This window comes from Saccopteryx bilineata, chromosome X (genome assembly GCF_036850765.1).
Source record: "Saccopteryx bilineata isolate mSacBil1 chromosome X, mSacBil1_pri_phased_curated, whole genome shotgun sequence".
Lineage (NCBI taxonomy): Eukaryota > Metazoa > Chordata > Mammalia > Chiroptera > Emballonuridae > Saccopteryx > Saccopteryx bilineata.
This window is the reverse complement of record NC_089502.1, coordinates 55,332,252-55,353,245: the sequence shown is the minus strand read 5'-3', so window position 1 is coordinate 55,353,245 and position 20,994 is coordinate 55,332,252. Positions and strand designations below refer to the sequence as shown.

Below are 20,994 nucleotides of genomic sequence, written 5' to 3'. Positions count from 1 at the left end.
CTGTTTATTCAAATTAGGAGTTTGTTTTAACTATCATTTTATTTGTGTTAGATGTGAAATAGGGCTATGATACAAATTTCAAATGATATTTTCTTTTACTGTATAATGTCTTTAAGATCATCAATCAAGAACACTGTGCGGTTCACTTACCGTACATACAGCATATTCTCTAAACGAGTAGCATCTTGGTAACAGATGACTTTATTATAAATGAATATATGGTATGCAATACAATAAAAAAGTCTTAAATATTTAGTTTGTCCTTCAAATCTGGCTATAATTTATTCCAGTTTATTACAAACGTTGCCAAATTCTCCCTAGCATTTCAAATAATTTCACATGTCCTCTAATATCACAAGAAGTGGGAGTAACAATGATTTTTTGACAAAATTTAGCATTCTAGCTAGCTTCCTTTTTCTCTTTCCTTATATCCCTCAAAAATAAATCAGGAGCAAACAGATACTGTTCCATTACATATCCTATTATCTCCAAATGCTGTTCTTTATGTCTGAGTTAGACTTACCAGAAGCAAATCACTTTTGATACATATTAAATGCTTGTCCGTGTATATGTAATGCACATCTATTTAATGCATGGATAGAAAAGAAATTTATATCCATTCCTAGATCTGGGATTCTTGTTATAAGGTACTTCAAGAACCAACTGAAGTTCTGCAATGTTTTCAGATTTGAGAAAAAAAAAAAAAGGTGAAAGAATGGTGAGATGTCAAAGATAAATGGCTTGTTTTTAGATTTATTTTTGTCTCTAGCTTTCTTATAGGCTTCACCTCACTCTGTTCGGAATTCTCTCTGTAACAACAGATCAGATCTTTTATGAATAAGGTGGTTTGCTCTAGCCTAGGAATGGACGTATATAATCACATTAGCATTTCTCTGTTTCTTTGTTTACTTTTCATAAGAGTTAAACTCTCAAAGATAATTCTATGAATTGGACCGATGTAAACGATCACACAGGCTGGGGTGGACCGTGGAAAGCACCGCATGGGAGGCCCGAGCACCAGTGAAACCTGAGGACAGCTCCAGACCATGTTGAAGCACTGCAACCCAGCCATCTCAACAAGTGACACACTCAAGGGGCGACTCAGCAAGCACCAGAGCCATGCTGAAGTAAGTCCTGCTCTGTGGGGTGGGTCCCTGAAAGGCCGATTCTCCATGGTAATCAGAGTTCAGTAACAGTGGTCATAGCCAGTCCTTGTAGCTGATCGGCCTAGGGGTAAACCACTCCCATTGTTGTACCAACAGAAATCAAGACTCAGCTACAAAAGGAGGGTGTACAAAGCCTGCACAGCGGCACACCTGGAATGCCCAGCTAGGGTGAATGGGTACTACAAGACAACTTGTGCTGTAGGCTACTCTACCAAGCCTAGGAGACATAGAAGCTCCACCTAACACATAGAAACAAACACAGGCAGGCAGCCATAATGATGAGTCAAAGAAACATGTCCCAGATGAAAGAGCAGAACAAAACTCCAGACAGAGAAATAAACAAAATGGAGACAAGAAATCTGCTAGATGCAGAGTTCAAAACACTAGTTATAAGGATGCTCAGTGAACTTAGTGAGACGCTCAAGAGCATAAAAAAGGACCAGTTAGAAATAAAGGCAAAACTAACTGAAATGAAGAGTAATTTACAGAGAAGTAATAGCAGGACAGTTGAAACCAAAAATCAAATAAGTGATACGGAATATAAGGAACAAAAAACATCCAATTAGAATTTTTTTTTAAAAAAGGGCATCCTCTGGGACAAGTTGAAGTGTAGCAACATTTGCATTAGAGGGGTGCCAGAAGGGGGAGAGAGAAAGCAAAAAATTGAAGTCCTATTTGAAAAAAAAAATGACAGAAAACTTCGCTAACCTTTTAAAGAAAATAAATACCCAAGTCTGGGAAGAGCAGAGAACTTCAAACAAGATCAACACAAAGAAGCCCACATCAAGCCACATCATAATTAAAGTGCAAAACCTTAAGGACAAAGATTTTTTTTTCTTTTTGTGTGAGAGAGACAGACAGGAAGGGAGAGAGATGAGAAACATCAACTCATAGTTGTGTCACTTCAGTTGTTCATGATTGCTTTTCATACGTGCCATGACCAGGCAGCTCCAGTGACCCCTTGCTCAAGCCAGCAACCTTTCAGCTCAAGCCACTGACTATGGGGTCATGCTACATTTCCACACTCAAGCCAGCAACCTCAGAGTTTTGAACCCTGGTCTTCAGTGTCCCAGGTTGATACTCTATGCAATGAACCACCATCAGTCAGGCCAAAGAAAGAACACTAAGAGCAGCAATGAAAAGCAGTTAGTTACGCACAAGGGAGCTCCTAAAAAGCCATCAGCTGATCTGATTTCACAACAGAAACTTTGCAGGCCAGAACTCATTGTCAAGAAATATTCAAAGTGATGAAAAGCAAGAACCTACAACCAACACTACTCTATCCAGCACAACTAACATTTAGAATAAATAAATAAATAAATAAATAAATAAATAAATAAATAAATAAATAAATAAAAAGCTTTCCAGACAAGGAAAATCTAAAGGAACTATCACCACCAAATCAGTATTTAAAAAAATGCTAAAGGGTCTTCTTTAAGAAGAAGAGAAAGAAAAAAAAAAGATTAAAAAATACGAACAATAAAATGACAAACAGTACATCTATAACAATTGAAACTAAAAAGTAAACTAAGGCCTTGGCTGGTTTGCTCAATGGATAGAGTGTCAGCCCAGTGTATGGATGTTCCAGATTCAGTCTTCGATCAGGGTATACAAGAGAAGAGACTATCTGCTTTTCTCCCCCTGCCTCTTCCGCAGTCAGTGGCTCAATTGGTTCGAGTGTCAGCCCCAGGTACTGAGAATAGTTCTGTTGATTCGAGCATCAACCTCGGATGGGGGTTGCTAGTTGGATCCTGGTGGTCACATGTGAGAGTCTGTATCTCTATTTATCTGCCTCTCATTTAAAAAAGTAAAAATAAATTTAAAAAAATAACAAAATAACAAACAAGCAGAACAAAAAGAGACTCATAGATGCAGAGAACATTTTGATGGCTGCCAGATGGGAGGGGCTTGGTGGCATGGGTGAAAAGAGTGAAGGGATTAAAAAATACAAATTAGTAGTTACAGAATAGTCATGGAGATATAAAGTACAGTATATTCTAATAACTATGTGTGGTGTCAGATGAATGCAAGATTTAGTGGGAAGATCACTTAGTAAGTTATGTAATGTCTAATCACTGGGGTGTATTCTTAAAACTAATTTAATATTGTGTGCCAACTGTAATAAAAAAAGATAAGACAATTATCACTAGATTTTTAAAAAACTATTAGTAAATGCACTTCATATGTTGTATAAGTTATTAAACAATGAAGAGTATTATTTTTTTATAATAGAATAAGCAAAGCACACTAAAGATGACATTTCTGGCTATTCACTGAATTTCATTCCTCAAGTACTTTTTAGAGAGGCCTAAAATAATTACAAAGAGAGTGAAATCCAAGATTCCATCTACTTTATAAAAGCAAATTTCCTTATCTTCAAACTCCATAAGATTTGATCAGAAAGAGTTTAGTATCATACTACAAAAGAATTTGCACAGTTATTGAGATTGCCCTGCAACTGCAAAATTATGTTTTAATTGAGATATAATCCACATACCATAAAATTCACCCTTTTCAAAACACTTTTTGGCGATTGTACTGTTACTCTTCAGAATGGCCCCCTCATAGAGGGTCATTAATTACAACTAGCATTATAAAATGTTGTCTTACCTTACAAAGGAAGTTGATCTTAAAACCCAAAGACTGGGCATTTCTCGAGCCTGAATTCATGTAGTTTCCAATCAAAAGAACTAATTCTAAAAGTTTGTTAAAGTTTTCGCTTTTCTTCAGTTCTTCACAGGCAAGAGTGACAGCTATGATGCTCGGTTTGATGCTGTTAATGTGTTCTTCAAACGTGAGCTTGAAGAGAATGCTATGGAGACGGGGCTGCAACATTTTCACGGAGCTCATCTGGAAGATAAGAAAAGTTCTATAAGACTATAGTTAAGGCCTGTTCTTTCTTTCTCTACTGAGGATCATTTTCTTGACAATACCGTGAAATGTCTGCCTAAAATGAATTCTCTTTGGGTTTTTTTTATTAAATTTAATGCAGTGACATTGATAAATCAGGGTACATATGTTGAGAGAAAACATCTCCAGATTATTTTGACATTTGATTGTGCTGTATACCCCTCACCCAAAGTCAAATTGTCTTCTGTCACCTTCTATCTGGTTTTCTTTGTGCCCCTCCCCTCCCCTCCCCCACCTCCTCTCTCTTCTCTGGGTTTTAAAACATATTATTTTTGCATAGTTTAGACATACCAAAACTATTTGTACGAAAGTTAAAAAAAACCAAACAGCTGTTCAGTTTTAAACAAATTCAATCATTGTTACAGCATTAAGATAATAGAACGAAAGCTAAAGAGTTGCTCTGTGTTGACTGCATAACCATTATTCATCTATAGCATTTGAACTGCCAAAACTATGTTCCTGAGGTGAACTATGAAAATCTACAAATATGAAATTGAGATGAGGGAATGGTTGGGTCACAGATAAAAGACACACATAATGACAGAAAATATAAGTGGAACAACCACATTTTCTAAAGAATTGCCTATTAATATGCTGCTTGAAATCAGGGGGCCAGCTCTGATAAATCATTTAAAATACTTTTTAAACCTGTAATTTCTATTCCTAAAATATATGAAATACTGATATATACTCAAAAGAATTGCATCTATTTGACAGAATGTTGATGTTAAATAATTAGGTTATGGTAAAATCACATGAACTTACTTTCCAGTACATTATTTAAGAATTTGATACTGGTTTTCTTCAAAATATTCCAACTTGGGTTTTAATTATTTTTTTTGTAGTCCTAATGCACCTATTCATTTCCTTTTGGTATTGCTCCTATGATGATAACTCCTTTCACTCTTTAGTTTCCTGTAACTCCAAGTCATTTAATTATACTGCTCACAAAAAAATTAGGGGATATTTCAAAATGAATATGAAGCATTAAAAAAAAGCATTTGATTTTTTTATTAAGCAAGAACATCAGAAAAGCAAATGCCATGTCAAAGAAAGTTGTTTGATTATGAAAATGAGATGCAAAGCCAACTTTTATTTAATTGGTGGAAATACACTATACAAAAGGCTGAAAGTCCTGGAGTATCAGCATGTTCCCTGATCCCCTCATTTTTGTGAGCAGTGTAGTTTTCACTCACCGAATGAATTCTGGGGGAGTGGTGAGGGGCAAGCAAGGCACACACAGACATACACAAGCACACACCCAATGAAGGAAATTATCAATAATCCTAGTTATATTTATTTTCTCCACGTGTAGCTTAGTTCCTTCACTACCAAGACCAGTCACAGATTATGCCCTAAAATATCTGTAGATAACAAGAAAAGAATACATAACATTAAAAAAAAAGCCCTTAAACCACAAAGTACCCGTCAAAAGCATCAACTGAGCCGATGAATAGCCCATATCTGCTCTAATAGGGAAGCAAGGCACAGTCCATCATGTTTCCTCTTTGAAATGAACTTGCCCATTAACCACGGTGTCTGCCTCTCCAAAGATTAACCTTTGCTTCCTGCTAATCCCCCTCTATACTTTCCTGGTTTTACAGGCAGATACAACAATGTACGCTGGGAATATCCACCTGTGACTATATTTCTGTAAGTCCTATCCCTTATCACTAGTATTATTATACAATCAGTGTAATATTATACAAATCATCCTACTGTTTCTTTAGTGCTTACAAGGTAGATTATAACACATACCACCTTCTCAAAAAAGTTCTCGGTATGGCCTAGAACTCTTAACCCAGTCACTTAAAAATTCAAGCTAGTGACAAAATCAGCACAGGACTCTAGATAGGAAAAGAGAAATTAAGCATTGAAGATCTCCACGGGGAGAACAGAAAACTGGAAACTCTTATGACTCTAGTGCCTAATGGAGGCTGATCATATTTATAAGCTAGTGATAAGCCCTACATAAATATAGCAAGAAGTGGCCTGACCAGGCGGTGGCGCAGTGGATAGAGCATCAGACTGGGACAAGGAGGACCTAGATTTGAAACCGCGAGGTCGCCAGCTTGAGCATGTACTCATCTGGTTTGAGCAAGGCTCACCAGCTTGAGTGCAAGGTTGCTGGCTTGAGCAAGAGGTCACTCGGTCTGCTGTAGTCCCCCCATCAAGGCACATATGAGAATGCAATCAATGAACAACTAAGGTGCCCCAATGAAGAATTGATGCTTCTAATCTCTGTCCTTTCCTGTCTGTCTGTCCCTATCTGTCCCTCTCTCTCTGTCACAAAAGAAAAAAACATAGTAACATGTGGATATTCCCAGCACTCCTTCACTGACTAACCATTTTCCAGATCTCCCAAGTAAAGCAGACAGATTGGGTATTGAACAAAATTAACAGTGGATGGTAATGTGTCACTGTCCCTAAAATAATGTCTTCAGCACAGGAGTGAAATCAGAATAGTTAGGGAATTAACCTTGCCAAATAGCTATTACTGGATATAATCTTTCATCAGTCAACCTGATTTCAGAAAGAGGCTGTGCATTATATGGGGGTCAGAGTTGTCCTTTGGTCTAGCAGAAGTTCTTATATTCATTTACCCTCTAGAACAAGGTTTAGCACACAGTAGGTAATAAATAAGATAGGTGATTAAAACAAACAAATAATTGGGCCCTGGCTGATTGGCTCAGTGGTAGAGCATTGGTCCGGTGTGTAGATTTCCTCAATTCGATTCCCAGTCAGGGCACACAGGGCACAGGACCATCTGTTTCTCCACCCTTCCCACTACCCCTTCTCTCTCTCTCTCTTTCACACACACACACTCTCTCTCTCCTTCCCTCCCTCCCTCCCTCCTGCAACCACACATTGATTGGTTCAAACACATTGCCCCAAGCACTGAGGATGGCCCCGTGGTGGTACCTCTACTTCAGATGCTACAAATAGTTCAGTTGTGAGCATGGCCCCAGATGGGGCAGAGCATCAGCCCCAGACAGGGGCTGCTGGCTGGATCCCGGTTGGGGTGCATGTGGGAGTCTATCTCCCCTCCTCTCAACTTAGAAAAGAAAAAAATAAGAAATGTGTGAAGAGCAGGCTGATATGGGGTTGGAGGAGGACAGCCTATGGAAGGCAACTTGCTACCTTGTAAGGCATCCCAACAATACTATCCAGGCCTAATCTTTGCCCAAATTCAGAGCTCCATATAACTATTTGGAAGGATAGGTTCAAGGAAAATTCTCCCCTAATCCCCAGAGACGGATAGAAGCCATTCTCTGAAATCTCCAGACCCATATGTAAATTGTAGTTGCAGGCACAGGGACTGTTGAGCTACACATACCTGGACTTGAACCACACTTCTGTCCTTTTGAGTTGTACAACCTCATGCAAGGAACCTCATATTTCTAAGACTTTATTTCCTGCTCAGGAAAATGTATTCCTTAAAATAACCCATATGAGCCCTGGCCGGTTGGCTCAGTGGTAGAGCATCGGCCTGGCGTGCAGAAGTCCCGGGTTCAATTCCCAGCCAGGGCACATAGGAGAAGCGCCCATCTGCTTCCCCACCCCTCCCCCTCTCCTTCCTCTCTGTCTCTCTCTTCCCCTCCCACAGCGAGGCTCCATTGGAGCAAAGATGGCCCGGGCGCTGGGGATGGCTCCTTGGCCTCTGCCCCAGGCGCTACAGTGGCTCTCGTCGCAACAGAGCGATGCCCCAGAGGGGCAGAGCATTGCCCCCTGGTGGGCAGAGCGTTGCCCCCTGGTGGGCATGCCAGGTGGATCCCGGTCGGGCGCATGCGGGAGTCTGTCTGTCTCTCCCCGTTTCCAGCTTCAGAAAAAAAAATAATAACTCATATGAGTTGCAGTAAGATTTAAATGACACACTATGTGAACACCCCCATCACAGCTGGTGACACAGTGGAAGCACTCTGAAACAGTAGCAATTATTGTCGTTATCCTCCTGACTCATCCACAGAGGTTTCTAAAGAGGAACCATGATCCCTGCTTCTCCCCAACCAGAGGGACAGTTTTTCTCACCCACAAGTAAGGAATGTGTGTTTCCAGGGGTGAAGACCAGCACTCATCACCTACTGAATACACTGTAAACATTGGTCCCTGCACCCTTTAGGGAATTTAAATATACACTTTCCATTAGAAATGTTGTCACTGAAAATGGGTTATTTTGAAATCAAGACCCCATGGAGGAGGTGAAGCTATACTAGGCACATCTCTTAACAGGAACAACAAATCGGCACACATCAATCATTCTAACAGAATTTGGTACAAACGCCAAGTGTGAATTTTTCTGAACATACCAGAGTACACTGATAGACAACACCTGAATCTCCATTAGAGGATCCGGATGTGTTAGGAAATGTCTTAAATAACTAAGCTTAGAAATAACAGAAAGCACTGAGCAACACCCCCAGCCACAGATACAATTATTAACACGTGCATGTTCTCAAAAAGGTCCTTGAGGGCGCCTAAGTGATACAAGAAAATAAAACAAAAACTTGGCTGAAATGTATCTTTGGTTTTGGCTGTGGCCCTTCGCAGCATTTTACTTGACTGGCAGCCTTTGTTTTATAATTCATTCCTTTAAGTACTGAAAGATGCTGGCCATGGAGATGTATTAGGTAGGGGATTTATTTGGGTTGTGAGGTACTTGTCTATGAAATCACATCAAGCAGCTATCATTTCTGTAGCTGATCTGCACTATATTAAAAAAAAAATTGCACTGGCAGCTTTAGTGAGACCAGCTACACGTGGCTTATTTCTCCAAAGAGTTAGACACAGTTTTGTTCATATATAATTTGAATTTTAAACACTGCACTTTCTATACAGCTGGTGAATATTGATCTACTGCCAAACTATCAAAAGCATCAAGAGAGAGGAGCACAAGTATAAAAATCATGCGGGGGGGGGGGGGGGGCATGCCGTCACCTGCAGCCACGTGTCACTCACTCACCTTTAAGGTCATTTCTACTATCTTTTTTTTTATATTGCTAAGACATACACCTTCAACTACTGTCACAACTGAGCATAAGTGATCCTCTACTCTCTTCAAAATATAATGGTAAGAATTAGGATTAGCAGATTTTTTTTAATGTTTATTTTATTGAATTTAGAGAGAGGAAGGGAGAGAGTGAGCAAGAGAGACAGAACCATCTGTTCTTGTTTGTGCCCTGACCAGGGATCAAACCAGCAACCTCTGCATCATGGGACGATGCTCTAACCCACTGAGCTATTCGTCCAGGACAAATTAGCAGATATATTTGTAACGAATATCCATTTGTTATAATGAGGTCACATAGATAGTAGCCTTAAGTTACACTGTAGGCAGAAGGGCCTATAAACGTCGTGAGATCCAGACTCAATAACTGAGCGAAGCTCTGCCTGCCGGTTAGGAAATAAAGCGGGGTCATCCGTGATTCTCTGCTAAATACATTATTTCTTCATCCTCTTTTAATGACAACCTCCCCAAGGGCAGGGTCTCCCCTGCTCCTCACTGCACTTTCTGCAGGACACCTAGTACCTGACCTGAACAAAACGATCAATTCCAGTGCACCTGCTATCTCGGGTGGATGGCAAATGTTTGTGCAGCAGCTGTCAGGAGAGAGAAGAGCTCGAGTTGCCCTGTAAAATGAGGCTTTGGCAAAATAAGAGTATTGAAAACTGACTCCATACCAGAGAAATCATGATGTGCTGGGGAATGTTTTCCCCAGAGGTAGTGCTCCCTCTGATAGCTCCAATAAACACCTACTCGCATGGTCTAATCACAACACAGTGACCATGTCTGTTCAAAGAGATGCTGTAAACTCGGAAGATTCATACAAAGAATGAGTAAGAATTTCAAAACACCCTTCTGAAAACAATGTTTGAGGCCAAGACCGGCCATCAAAACATCTGCTTGTGTTGCTAAGCTGCTGTATTAGGAATTACTGATATATGGATGGAAGGGGTTAAATTTTGATTTTTTCAATTTAGTGAAATGCAATCAATAGCAAAGCTGATTGACATCCATAGACTGCGTATAAATAAGCAGTTTCGAGATGGTTTATTTTTTTTCCTTATTTTATTGCAAAAGTTGATAGAAATAAGTTAATCCTGTCACAAATAGATCATTATGAGAAATTAATAAAGGAACAAGAATATGAAAGCATGGATTACCGAATCACAGCGAGTTTTCTTCTACCCTTCAAAATGATTAAACCGGTTTTTTCTCACATAAAATGAATGCACAGCTAGAACTAAGAGTGAGCATTCATATTTAAAGAAAAAAATAGAAATGGAAACAAGGCATTACATATCAAAACACCAAGCTCTGAATAAGTGCAAATCAAATAAAGAGAAATGTGATTTTCCCAATGAATATGCAAACCTGAATAATGACTTAATATTAATGGAACAGAGGAGCTACAATTTTTCATCCGAAATAATTGCCTTTGATAATATGTGGGAGAAAAAATAAAACCCTTTTAAGAATTTCCTTTTCACCTAGTTAAGCTATTTTGAATAGGGCTCATAAGCTCTTACAGGGCTTGAAAAACATTGAAAAGCACAGAGATTTTATAGTTGCACTTCCGTCCATAGGCACAAATCCACTCTTCCCGCCTTCATATATTTGTGCAGAAAATGGGGCGAGAAATAAAGCAGCTGTCAGTAATAGCACATAATCTGCGCTTTTCATTATAAATGTGTTTCTGCACAAGGCTATCTCAACATCTTTTTTTGTTCGATTAGAGCTTTAGAATATTTTTAATTGAAAAAATATGGGTACTTTCCAAGTCAGAGAAACAAAGTACCGGTTACTAAGAGAACTAATTATTGCCTTCTTTTCCTCCGAAGATGTGTTAGTTTAATAGATACACACAGTATGGGTCTCTCTGCTCCTTGCAAGACAAGTGGGAACTTCCATGGCTCTGAGGTTTGAGAACAGCTGAGCTGCAAACATACTGTGAAGCGTCTAAAAGCCCCTGCTGGGGGTTCTAACTGGCAGAGCTTTCAAAGATCTGTGCTTTTGTGTGTGTGTGTGTGTGTGTGGTGGTTGTTGTTTTTTCTCCCTGGTAAAGGTACAGCACATAATTACAAAGATGTGCTAGTGGGAAACTCTGCCGCCAATCTAGCCCCTAAAGAAAAGGATTATTGATCACAGAAGGTGTGAGAACTAGCATATCCCTCTTCCCAGGAGGTCTGCCACTAGACAGGGGAAAGGTTCCCTAGGTTTTTTAATTTGTTTCTTTTTTTTCTTTTTCTCTTTTTGCAGGTGTCCTTTTTATTTAAATTTTTACATGTGCATACAAGCAAACTCAATGAGGTGGCGGCTCAGAAAATGCCCCCAAAAGTTTCGAGAGAGCTCAGCAGCCCAGTTGCGGTCTCAGATAAATTTCTTCCTTTCATAAAGCCGAAGCCAGATTTTGTTCCCCCGGTTTTTGCCAGTTTTGTTGGTGATTTCTGTTTGTTTGTTGCTGATAATTTCAATGAATCTGGCAGGGGTAGTCGTACTTCTGGCAGATGTCTCTCTCTAACTGATGAGATTCTGCTTTATCATCCGGGAAATGATACAATCATGCAAACTCTACAGGGCACTGGCAGGAGTTATAGGGATAGAATCAGCCAAGAGTATTTACTGTTAGACAATGTAAGGAAAGAAACGGTTATAATGAGGAGACTAAATTCTTCAGTGTTATCAAGGCTTCTGTGAACACGGAATGGCGCCTGAAAAGAGTCCACCTGATTTTGCCTTCATTGCTACTATAGTCAAGAAACATTTGTTAAGTACGGATCACGTGAATAAGCTTGATGTATCACGTGCACTTACAGAAGTTGCACTTACAGAAGTGGGGGTTTACAGCCATTCAATTAAAACACCTTGCAAATGAACATTTAATTAAAACCCATCATAATTTCTAGGCAGGAAAAGGAAAAAGCGTGCTGTGAGAGAATTTAACAGGGAGACCTAATTTTGATTGATAGGTAAGCTCAGGTGTCACCGGAAGAATGAAATTTAAGCGGAGACACTAAGCTTAATCAAACAGGAGAGAGGCAGGAAGTGAGTGGGAGGAACAGGGAGCAGCATGGAAGCGGCCAGGGGCAGGAAAGAGCAGGTTAAGTACCAAAAAAGGCATAATGAACAGGAAGCCAGGCAGCAGGAGATAAAGGGAGGCAAGGTGATAGGTAGGGGTAAGGAGTTTCCATTGCAGCCTGTAAGCCATACGACACACTGCCGTTGTAGGCAGATAAATAGTAGGTTGCAGAACAGATGCTGTCTAAAAATGTCCCATTTTGGGCTCCGCCGACTCTGATTAGAAGAAGGGCGAAAGTGCAAGCAGGGGAAACAAGCTGAAAGTAAATCAGTATGAAAGTAAAACCAAATCCTAAACAAACAAAAAGTAAAGTCTGTCGTACTGGTTAAAGGCAACTATGTTGCTGGCTTGGGCTCCAGCGGGTGACGCACGCACGGACAAAGGGAGCTGATGGGCTGTGTACTTTGAAGATGGGGAAGTAATTAAGGGGCTCTCGTGGATCAGTTTCAGGGCATTCTTTCAATCGGGATTCTGACTGCTGGTTGTTGAAAGTAAGTAGAGAGTCACAGGAGACTAATCTTTGGGAAAAAACAAAACTGATGCTAGGAAATGGAGGGAGGGGAAGAGGGACCTTAGAGACAATGAGGGGTTTTTATTCATCCATCTATCCAGCTGTTCATTCATGTTTTTCTGGCGCAGAGTGACTGAAGATTTTTTTTTTCCTGGAAGAGTAGGGTTAAGGTGGAGACTGACAAACTGAACTGGCAACAGATTAACAGAACTAAGGTAGTCAGGGGATAATAACGCCCCAAGGCGAGATAAGTAAAACAGCACTTAGTACAGCATCTCACACGCATGTGCGCGCACGCACACACACCCCTACCCACCCACCCACCCAGTACAGAGCAGTGTTAAAAGCACTATCTATGGAGTCAGGATGCCTGGGTTTGAATTCTGGATCTACTACTTATTCTGTAACCTTCCTTTGCCTCAGTTTTCTCATCCGTAATATGGAGTTAACAACAGCGCCAACCTCACAGGCTTGTGAGGAATACAAGAGATGCCATGAACGCATGGCTTAGCTTGTGACACCCTACTCTTCAATAGGTTTTTGTTTCTCTCACTAAGTATAACAATATCAGTCAAAACAAGTTAAACATGCCTCTTTCTCAAGTCTGATAGAGCTGAAGTGAATAAAAGACACATGCAGCGATAACTTTGTCTTTAGAAAAGGTATTGGAGGTTCTGCAACCCAAGGGTTCCCTGATTTCTCTGGCGAGTAAGAGATTAGGTTGTTTGTAGTAAGTGACAGGAACTGGGCGGGGAGGGAGAGGCAACGTGAGGAGGGCAGGTAAGAAATGATACAGCTGAGATGGAAAAATGAAAGCCCACTGACTAGAACAAGTCAAATAACTGCTGAAATGGCAGTGAGAGCCCCGCTGAGGTAAAAGCGAAAATGTCATAAAGACACCAATTCACTGAATGTGCAGAAGAGAACAGGAGGGATAAATCCAGAGTCAGAGGCTGAATGAGAATGCTAAGGAGCATGCGTTCCTTCTGTAAATTCGAGGAGACAACAAAGGTTTCCCATACAGATGGCATATGAGGAATGGCGATTTTAAGAAGACCACACAAATCATTTCACTGGGGGAAGAGAACAGAAGCAAGATAGCCGGTTCAGAGCCTGTTTCGGTGCACACGATTCCGCACGTTTCCAAAGTTGTCTGTAATTTAGGCTGTTGACAAAAGTTCAGGGCTAAAGAGTGTTTGGGGATGTCGACCCAGAAGTGAACTGCATTACAGCACAGACCAGGAGAAATACGTTTTGGCGTAACTTTTACTTTTACAGATCTAAAATTTGCTATTTTTAATCTTGGGCTCACACTCAGGTTTAATAAGTGTCCCATAATTCAAGTCAATAAACCTTTATCTGTTGCCTGTTCTACATAAGATTTTTCTAAGCACTGCAAAACATGCATGCTTAAAAGACTAAGGCATATCATTATTTCAACCGCTTTTTGCATAATATAACATTATCGAAACCCTATTTGGCAAATACTGATTGTTATTGCCATAGAAAATTCACATAGCAGAAACTACGTTGTAATGTCCTTGATGTTTTTTTTTTTCCCTCCGGACATGTAGCAAGCATGGAGGGAGTAAATAAGGGGCCCAGTGACTTTATATACACAGCCCCGTATTATTTATGGTTATGCGCATAAACAAGAAATCTCTTCCACTTTCTATTTTGCTTTAAGTTCAGAAGGTATATTGCTTTTTATGTACCCAAACTTCATTTCCACACTGCGGTACCAAGGATATTCCTCTTGAAGGACTTGCTTGGCAAACTAATACATCTTCCAAGATAAACTACATTCAGAAAAAAAAAATGGCTTCAGAGAAATTGCGTGGTGTACCTGCTGTAAAACTCATAACCATCATGACACAGCTGAATTCTCAGATGGTACACAGCCTCGCTTCAATTATAATACGAATTCCAGCAGCTTAGATTTTAAGTGTGGACTCTGGTCTAGATAATATTATTATTTAATATTGTACTAAAGTGCTGCCGTTTCAGAAATAATATCTAGCCAGTTCAGATTAATTTACCTAAATCAAGAATGAGAGAAATATCTTCTTCAGGTACATATTCATGCTCTATCTCCCCCCAAATATACATTCCTGATTTGTTTTTCAACAATTTGAAGGAATCCTCACCAATCAGTGCATACAAAGCCATACCTGAGAAATAATCATCTCTAAATATGGGCAAGAAGTCACTGCACATGTTCAAAAGGAATGTTCTCTGCCCATCAATCACATTCTAATTTTACATAGGATTTTTCAATTGCAACGTACCAAATGGGGTCGATTCAAATCTATTACTATTAACAAGGTTATAAAATATTTTGGATGAAAAAAAAATATTTTGGATGAAGCAGACACTGCACTTGATTGTTGGGTCTGATGGTAATTATCAGTCTTTAGGGGCAGATGGAAAACGTCAGGGAGTCGGGGCAGTGCTGGTGGCTGAACTTAGCTGTTTATTCCCACAGCCAACAGGATTTCACTGAGCACCTAAATCCAACACAGCTCTTTCTTTAAGAAAATAAATAAATCAGCTTGTCCTGTTTCCCACCATTATGGGGGGGGGCAATTATTTGAATAGCAAGCATGGGGAGTGCTTAAAACGTATAACTATATTCTTTATTAAATAATTTAGTTCTGTAATAGCTAGCCATCTTCTGTACCTCTGAAAATAAAGAGGGACAAATAATACACAATCCATTTCAATAATGATTTAACCACATTACGGCATGAGGTATACTTAGGAGAGTTTTTTCCAGCTGAAACAGTGGATTTAAAGCTTTTAATCAATTAACAACACAGGAAGGAAATCTAAAAATTCCTGTGCTTTTTCTGTCATAACTTACACCATGAAAAAAAGTCTAGAATATTGCTATGTATCTAATTAGTGCCTTCTGTATTAGCCTAATTTTTTTTTGGTAGGGGGCACATTCTAACATCAAGACCTAAACAGAAGGAAAAAATTCCAATATAATAATAGATACACTATTTTTCATATTAATAGAATTAAATGTCAGCACTGGTGGGGAGGTATTCCCGTGAGGCATTTTGAAATATTTTATAAGATAAAAATATTAATTCTCGTATTGTTCAATATCCTGATAAGTAATAATAAGCAAGGAGTTCTTTTTGCTTGACAGCCAATATTATCTTAAATTATGTAGCGATATAGTAAAACAAAAATCAACGACTGAAATGGCTTTCTTTTGACCGTTTCTGATAAGGGTTACCTCCAAGTTGAGTTTGGCAGCCCTTAGGCTCGATACATACCACGACTCCAAACTGTTCAGGCTCAGAAAGGTCATCATACTCCTTCTTCAGCTGTGCTAATTCACTGAGAACTTTTGGCTCAGGAAGATGTTTAACAAGGTTCTAAAAAAAAAACAACCACAAAATTATAAATGTTTAATATTTCATTATTAAAATGATTAAATATGCATTATCAACTCTAAAAGTGACAAAACAGGATAACAGTTAAAATTTCTGATTGTGATTCGGTTACAGTGCCAGTGTTTCTGCACATTATTCCTAAAAACTTAACCAAAAAACTGAACTACAATTTAATGGGAATAAATATATAAATATATTTGGTTAGAATGTACTCTAGTATATAAAAGTGCAATAAAAAGATCAAATAGCAATAAATGATGTCACTTAGCAAAAACTTGACTAAAGTTCTGGGTCTTAAATATATAACATAATTTTTTAAGCTTTATTTTTTTGGAAGGAACTTCCAAAGATCAATGTTCCATCAGCAAAGGAACCACTGAGCCAGAAAGAGTGATTTAAATAAACTATTTTGGAACTGTGGAACTTGACTGAACACTTACAACAAGGGGGCTGTTTCTGGAAGAGAGACACTGCTGTCCTATGGTAGAGAACGACAGCACAGAACAGGTGGCATACTTTACTCCTCAGCACCACACGGAGGACAGTGCCTGAGCTCCAGTAGGAGCAGCTGATGCCAGGCGGGCAGGAGGACCTTGTTCTCTACAGCTCAGGGCTCTACATTCTGGTTGGTTTGGCAGTTCCCTGAAGGGCCAGGGAAAATGCTTGCTTTGGTTCCAGCCCTCTTGGGTTGCAGCCGTTTCCCCTAGTGGCATCCACCAGAAGGTCTGAATAGAAACACTTCCCCTGCTATCTGAAACCAGGCACTTAAGGAATTCTTGGTCAGATCATTGGCTGACACTGGAGATAACGAAATCCAAACTTCAGTGGCCACAAACAAGAAATGTAGGCTTTGCAAAAAAAAAAAAAAAAAATGCCTGGAAACATCACAAACAAATGGCTACAGACCTCAGCAAATAAAAATCAGCCATCTGAATGGAGTGGCCGAATCAGATGGCCTGTGTTGTAATATATTCAAATGTCCAGTTCTTAACAACAAGAAAAAATTACTCAAAGCAACAGAAAAGCATACCCTATGGTCAGGTAAAAAAGAATTTGATAAAAACTATCCTTGAAAAATCTCAGACTTTGGAGTTACTGGTCAAACACATTAAATCAACCATCTTAAATAAAATATACTTAATGAGTTCAAAGAAACTATGGACAAATAAAATTTCCCAAATCTGATGAAAGACAAACATATACATCCAAAAAGCTCATCAACTCTATGCAGAATATCAAAGAGGTTCACATTATATACTTTCTAATCAAGTTGTCAAAACAGAGAAAAAGATACTTTTTAAAGCAGTAAAAGGGGAATGAATTGTCACATTCAAGGGGTCCTCAATAAAATTAATTCCTGATTTCTTCCATGGGAGTCAAAAGATAAGGGGATAACAAACTTGAAGTCCTAAAAGTAATGACTTTGAACCAAGAATTCCATAGCCAGCAAAACTACCCTCCCTCAAAAATGAAATAGAAACCAAGACAATTCCAAATGAACAACATAAAAATAAAAATGGATAATTTACTGCTGACAAATCCGTCCTGCAGGAAATACTAATGGAGGTCCAGAAGCAGAAATGAATGGACACTAAAACAATAAATCAAAGACATAAAAACAAATAAAGAGTGATTATAAAGGTAAATTTATAGAGAAATATAAAAGCCAATGACATTGTCTATTTGCTTTATAACCACTGTACTTCTTCTTTCTGTATGATTTACAAGGCAATAATTATAAATCTGTGCTGATGAGCACAGTATGCACAAAGAGGCAATCTGTGACAGTAACAATACAGTAGGGTGGGGCATAGCCGCACAGGAACAGAGCAGTCATGTACTATTGAAATTACGTTGGAACTGATTCAAACTAGGATGTTATGATTTTAAAACATTAATTGTAATCCCTAAGGCATCTACTACAAAAATAACTAAAATTTATACAGAAATAAAGATGGGAATAAAAATAGTAGGCTACTCCCCCCTAAAAAAACAAATATAAAAGATATATAGTAAGAGAAAAGCAAAAGGAGGAAAAATATATAAGATATACAGAAAACAGCTGAATGGCAGAAATAAGCCCTTCCTTATGAACACTCACTTTAAATGTAAATGAGTTAAGCTTGCCCATTAAATGGAAGACCTTGGTGGAATAAATTTAAGAACAAAGAAATACTGGACACTATTGGTGGGAATGTAATTTGGTACAGACACTATAAAAAATAATATGGAGTTCTTATAAAGATTAAAAATAGAATTACCGTATGCTCCAGCAATTCCACTTCTTTATTTTTATCCAAAGAAAATAAAAAACCAATTCAAGAAGATATATGCACCCCTATGTTCTTTGCAGCATTATTTACAATAGCCAAGATATGTAAACAACCTAAGTATCCATCAATAATTGGATAAAAAGATATGTGTGTTTGTGCATGTATGTGTAAAATAGAATACTATTTAGCCCTAAAAAATAACGAAATCTTGCCATTTGCAATATAGGAATGGACTGTGAGGGCAGTATGATAAATGAAATAGGTTAAATGGAGGAAGACAAATACCATATGAGCTCACCTATATGCAGAATAAAGCACAAAAAAGAAGCTCACAGACACAGAGAACAGATTAATGATTGCTAGGGTGGGGTCAGGGGCGCAAATTAGGAGAAGGGGAACAAAAGGTACAAACATCCAGCTATAAAATTAAGAAGTCTTGATTATGCAATGTACAGCACGGTGACAGAGTTAGTAACCCTCCTGCATATTCATCCGTTGCTCAGAGTAGATCTCAAAAGTTTCCACCAAAGGAATTAAAAGAAAAATAGTTCTGTAACCAGGTACAATGGCAACTGTTAACTAGATTTGCTATGGTAATCATGCCACAATGCATCTAAATTTTGTGTCATTATGTTATATATGTGAAGTTAATATCATGTTATATTAAATTATACCTCAATAAAATAAATAAAAATAAAAACAAACATATCTATCTATATGCAGTCTACAGAGACTCACATTAGATAAAAAGACATAAAAATGTTAAAAGTGAAAGGCCAGATAAAGATATCCCATGTAAATAGTACCTAAAAGTAAAGCCATAATGTCAGACATTACTGTCAGACAAAATAGTCTTCAAATCAAAAAGGTAACAAAAGACAAAGAAGGATATTATATATTAATGAAACTTTCAACCCATCAAGAGAATGTCATTATTATAAACATATGCCCACCTAAGAACAGAGCTCCCAAATAATGTGAAGTAAAAATTGGCCAACTTTAAAAGAGAAATGGACAGTGCTACAATAAGTGCTGGAGTATTCAATACCCAACTTTCAATAATGGATAGAACAAGGAGACAAATAACAAGGAAAAAGAGAACTGAAGCAATTCTATAAACCATTGGGCCTAACATATAGGCACAAACCACTCTACCCTAAAACTCAGAATGCACATTCTTTTCAAGTGCACAGGGTATACTCTTCAAGACAGATCACACATAAAACAAGTCCTAATGAATTTTAGCAGAATGCAATATACAAAGTATCTTTTGTGATCACAGTGGACTGTAACTAGAAAAACAATAACAGAAAGAGTAAGTAGAACGTTTACAAATATGCAGAAATGAACAACACTCCTGAAACAACTACTGGGCAGTAAAAGAAATAAGAGAAATGAGAAAATACCTTGTGATGGATGAAAATGAAAACACAACATGCTCAAAATTATGGAATTCAGCAAAAACAAACAGTGCTAAGAGGAAAAACTATAGCAATAAACACCTTCATTAAAAAAGAAAAATCTAAAATCAATAATCTTAGTAGATACTTAAAAAAAAAATGGAAGAATAACAAACTGAACCTAAAAGTCAAAGCAGGAAAGAAACGAAGGTTGGAGCAAAGAATCCAATCAATAGAGAACTGACAATCAATAAAGAACAGTTAATAAAATTGAACGTTGATTCCAAAATTGACAAACCTTTAGCTACATTGATGAAGGAAAAAAGAAAGAAGATTCTAATAACTAAATCCAGAAATAAAAGTTGGGACATTACCACTAACTTTAGAGCAATAGAAAGGATTGTAAGAGGCTACGAGGAATAACTGTATGCTAACAAATGATAACCTAGGAAAAATTTCCAAATTCAAGAAACAGAATCTTTTATAGAATAAAATATTTTATGGAAATAAGTATTACAAGAGGATCCTATAAGTAATCATATGCAAACAAATGCCAACCTAGGAAAATGGACAAATTCTTAGAGGCACAAACTACCAAAACTGAGTCCAAAAAAACTGAAAATTTGAGTACACCTACAACAAACAAGGAATATTAAATCAGTAACCAAACACTTTTGAATAAAAATAAACTGAGGACCTGATGGAAATCACTGGCCAATCCCACCAAATATGTTGTTTCTCTTCTAGCAATAAGGTACCTGTTAAGTCATCAACAGAAGACAAGCTCCATGGCACGTGAACTATCTTGTCTGTCTCTCTGTTCAGCTATATGAAATATTTAACACTTTCATCCGGCTTAGACATATTCTGATTCTGGACACCATTTTACAAATGAGTTACACGCTTATGTAACTGCCAGTGCTTAGTTATATAACCTACTTGCATATAAGGTCCAGAATAAAATTTATTCCCTCACATGTGTAACATACACCGACTACGATTATACTTATTGCTTAAAGTGTCAGCTACCTGTAGAATCCCATATTGCAAGTGGTCATCATAGCCACTGCTTAAATACAGCTAATTTTTACACACATACTGAACTTCATAAGCAAAGATGCTGTATGGTATGTTTTCATGCCCATGAATTCCTGAATAGAAGAGGAAAGAGGTTAAGAAGACGAAGGATGGAGGAATAACGCTACTCGTGTCCTGCTACGCCCCTTCGGCTACCAATCAAAAGCATGTC

General features: G+C 38.3%; 1 protein-coding gene across 3 annotated transcripts in view; it reads right to left on the bottom strand.

Moving 5' to 3' along the window:
* The window catches only part of DIAPH2 (diaphanous related formin 2), a 1,004,885-nt gene that overhangs the window by 521,841 nt on the left and 462,050 nt on the right, over positions 1–20,994 (bottom strand). For all 3 annotated transcript variants that reach the window (XM_066248744.1, XM_066248745.1, XM_066248746.1), the window contains 2 exons: positions 15,953–16,054; positions 3,777–4,016 (listed from right to left, as the gene is read on the bottom strand). In XM_066248744.1, coding sequence (XP_066104841.1) covers positions 3,777–4,016; positions 15,953–16,054 — 342 coding nt within the window. The remainder of the gene's footprint in view (positions 1–3,776; positions 4,017–15,952; positions 16,055–20,994) is intronic.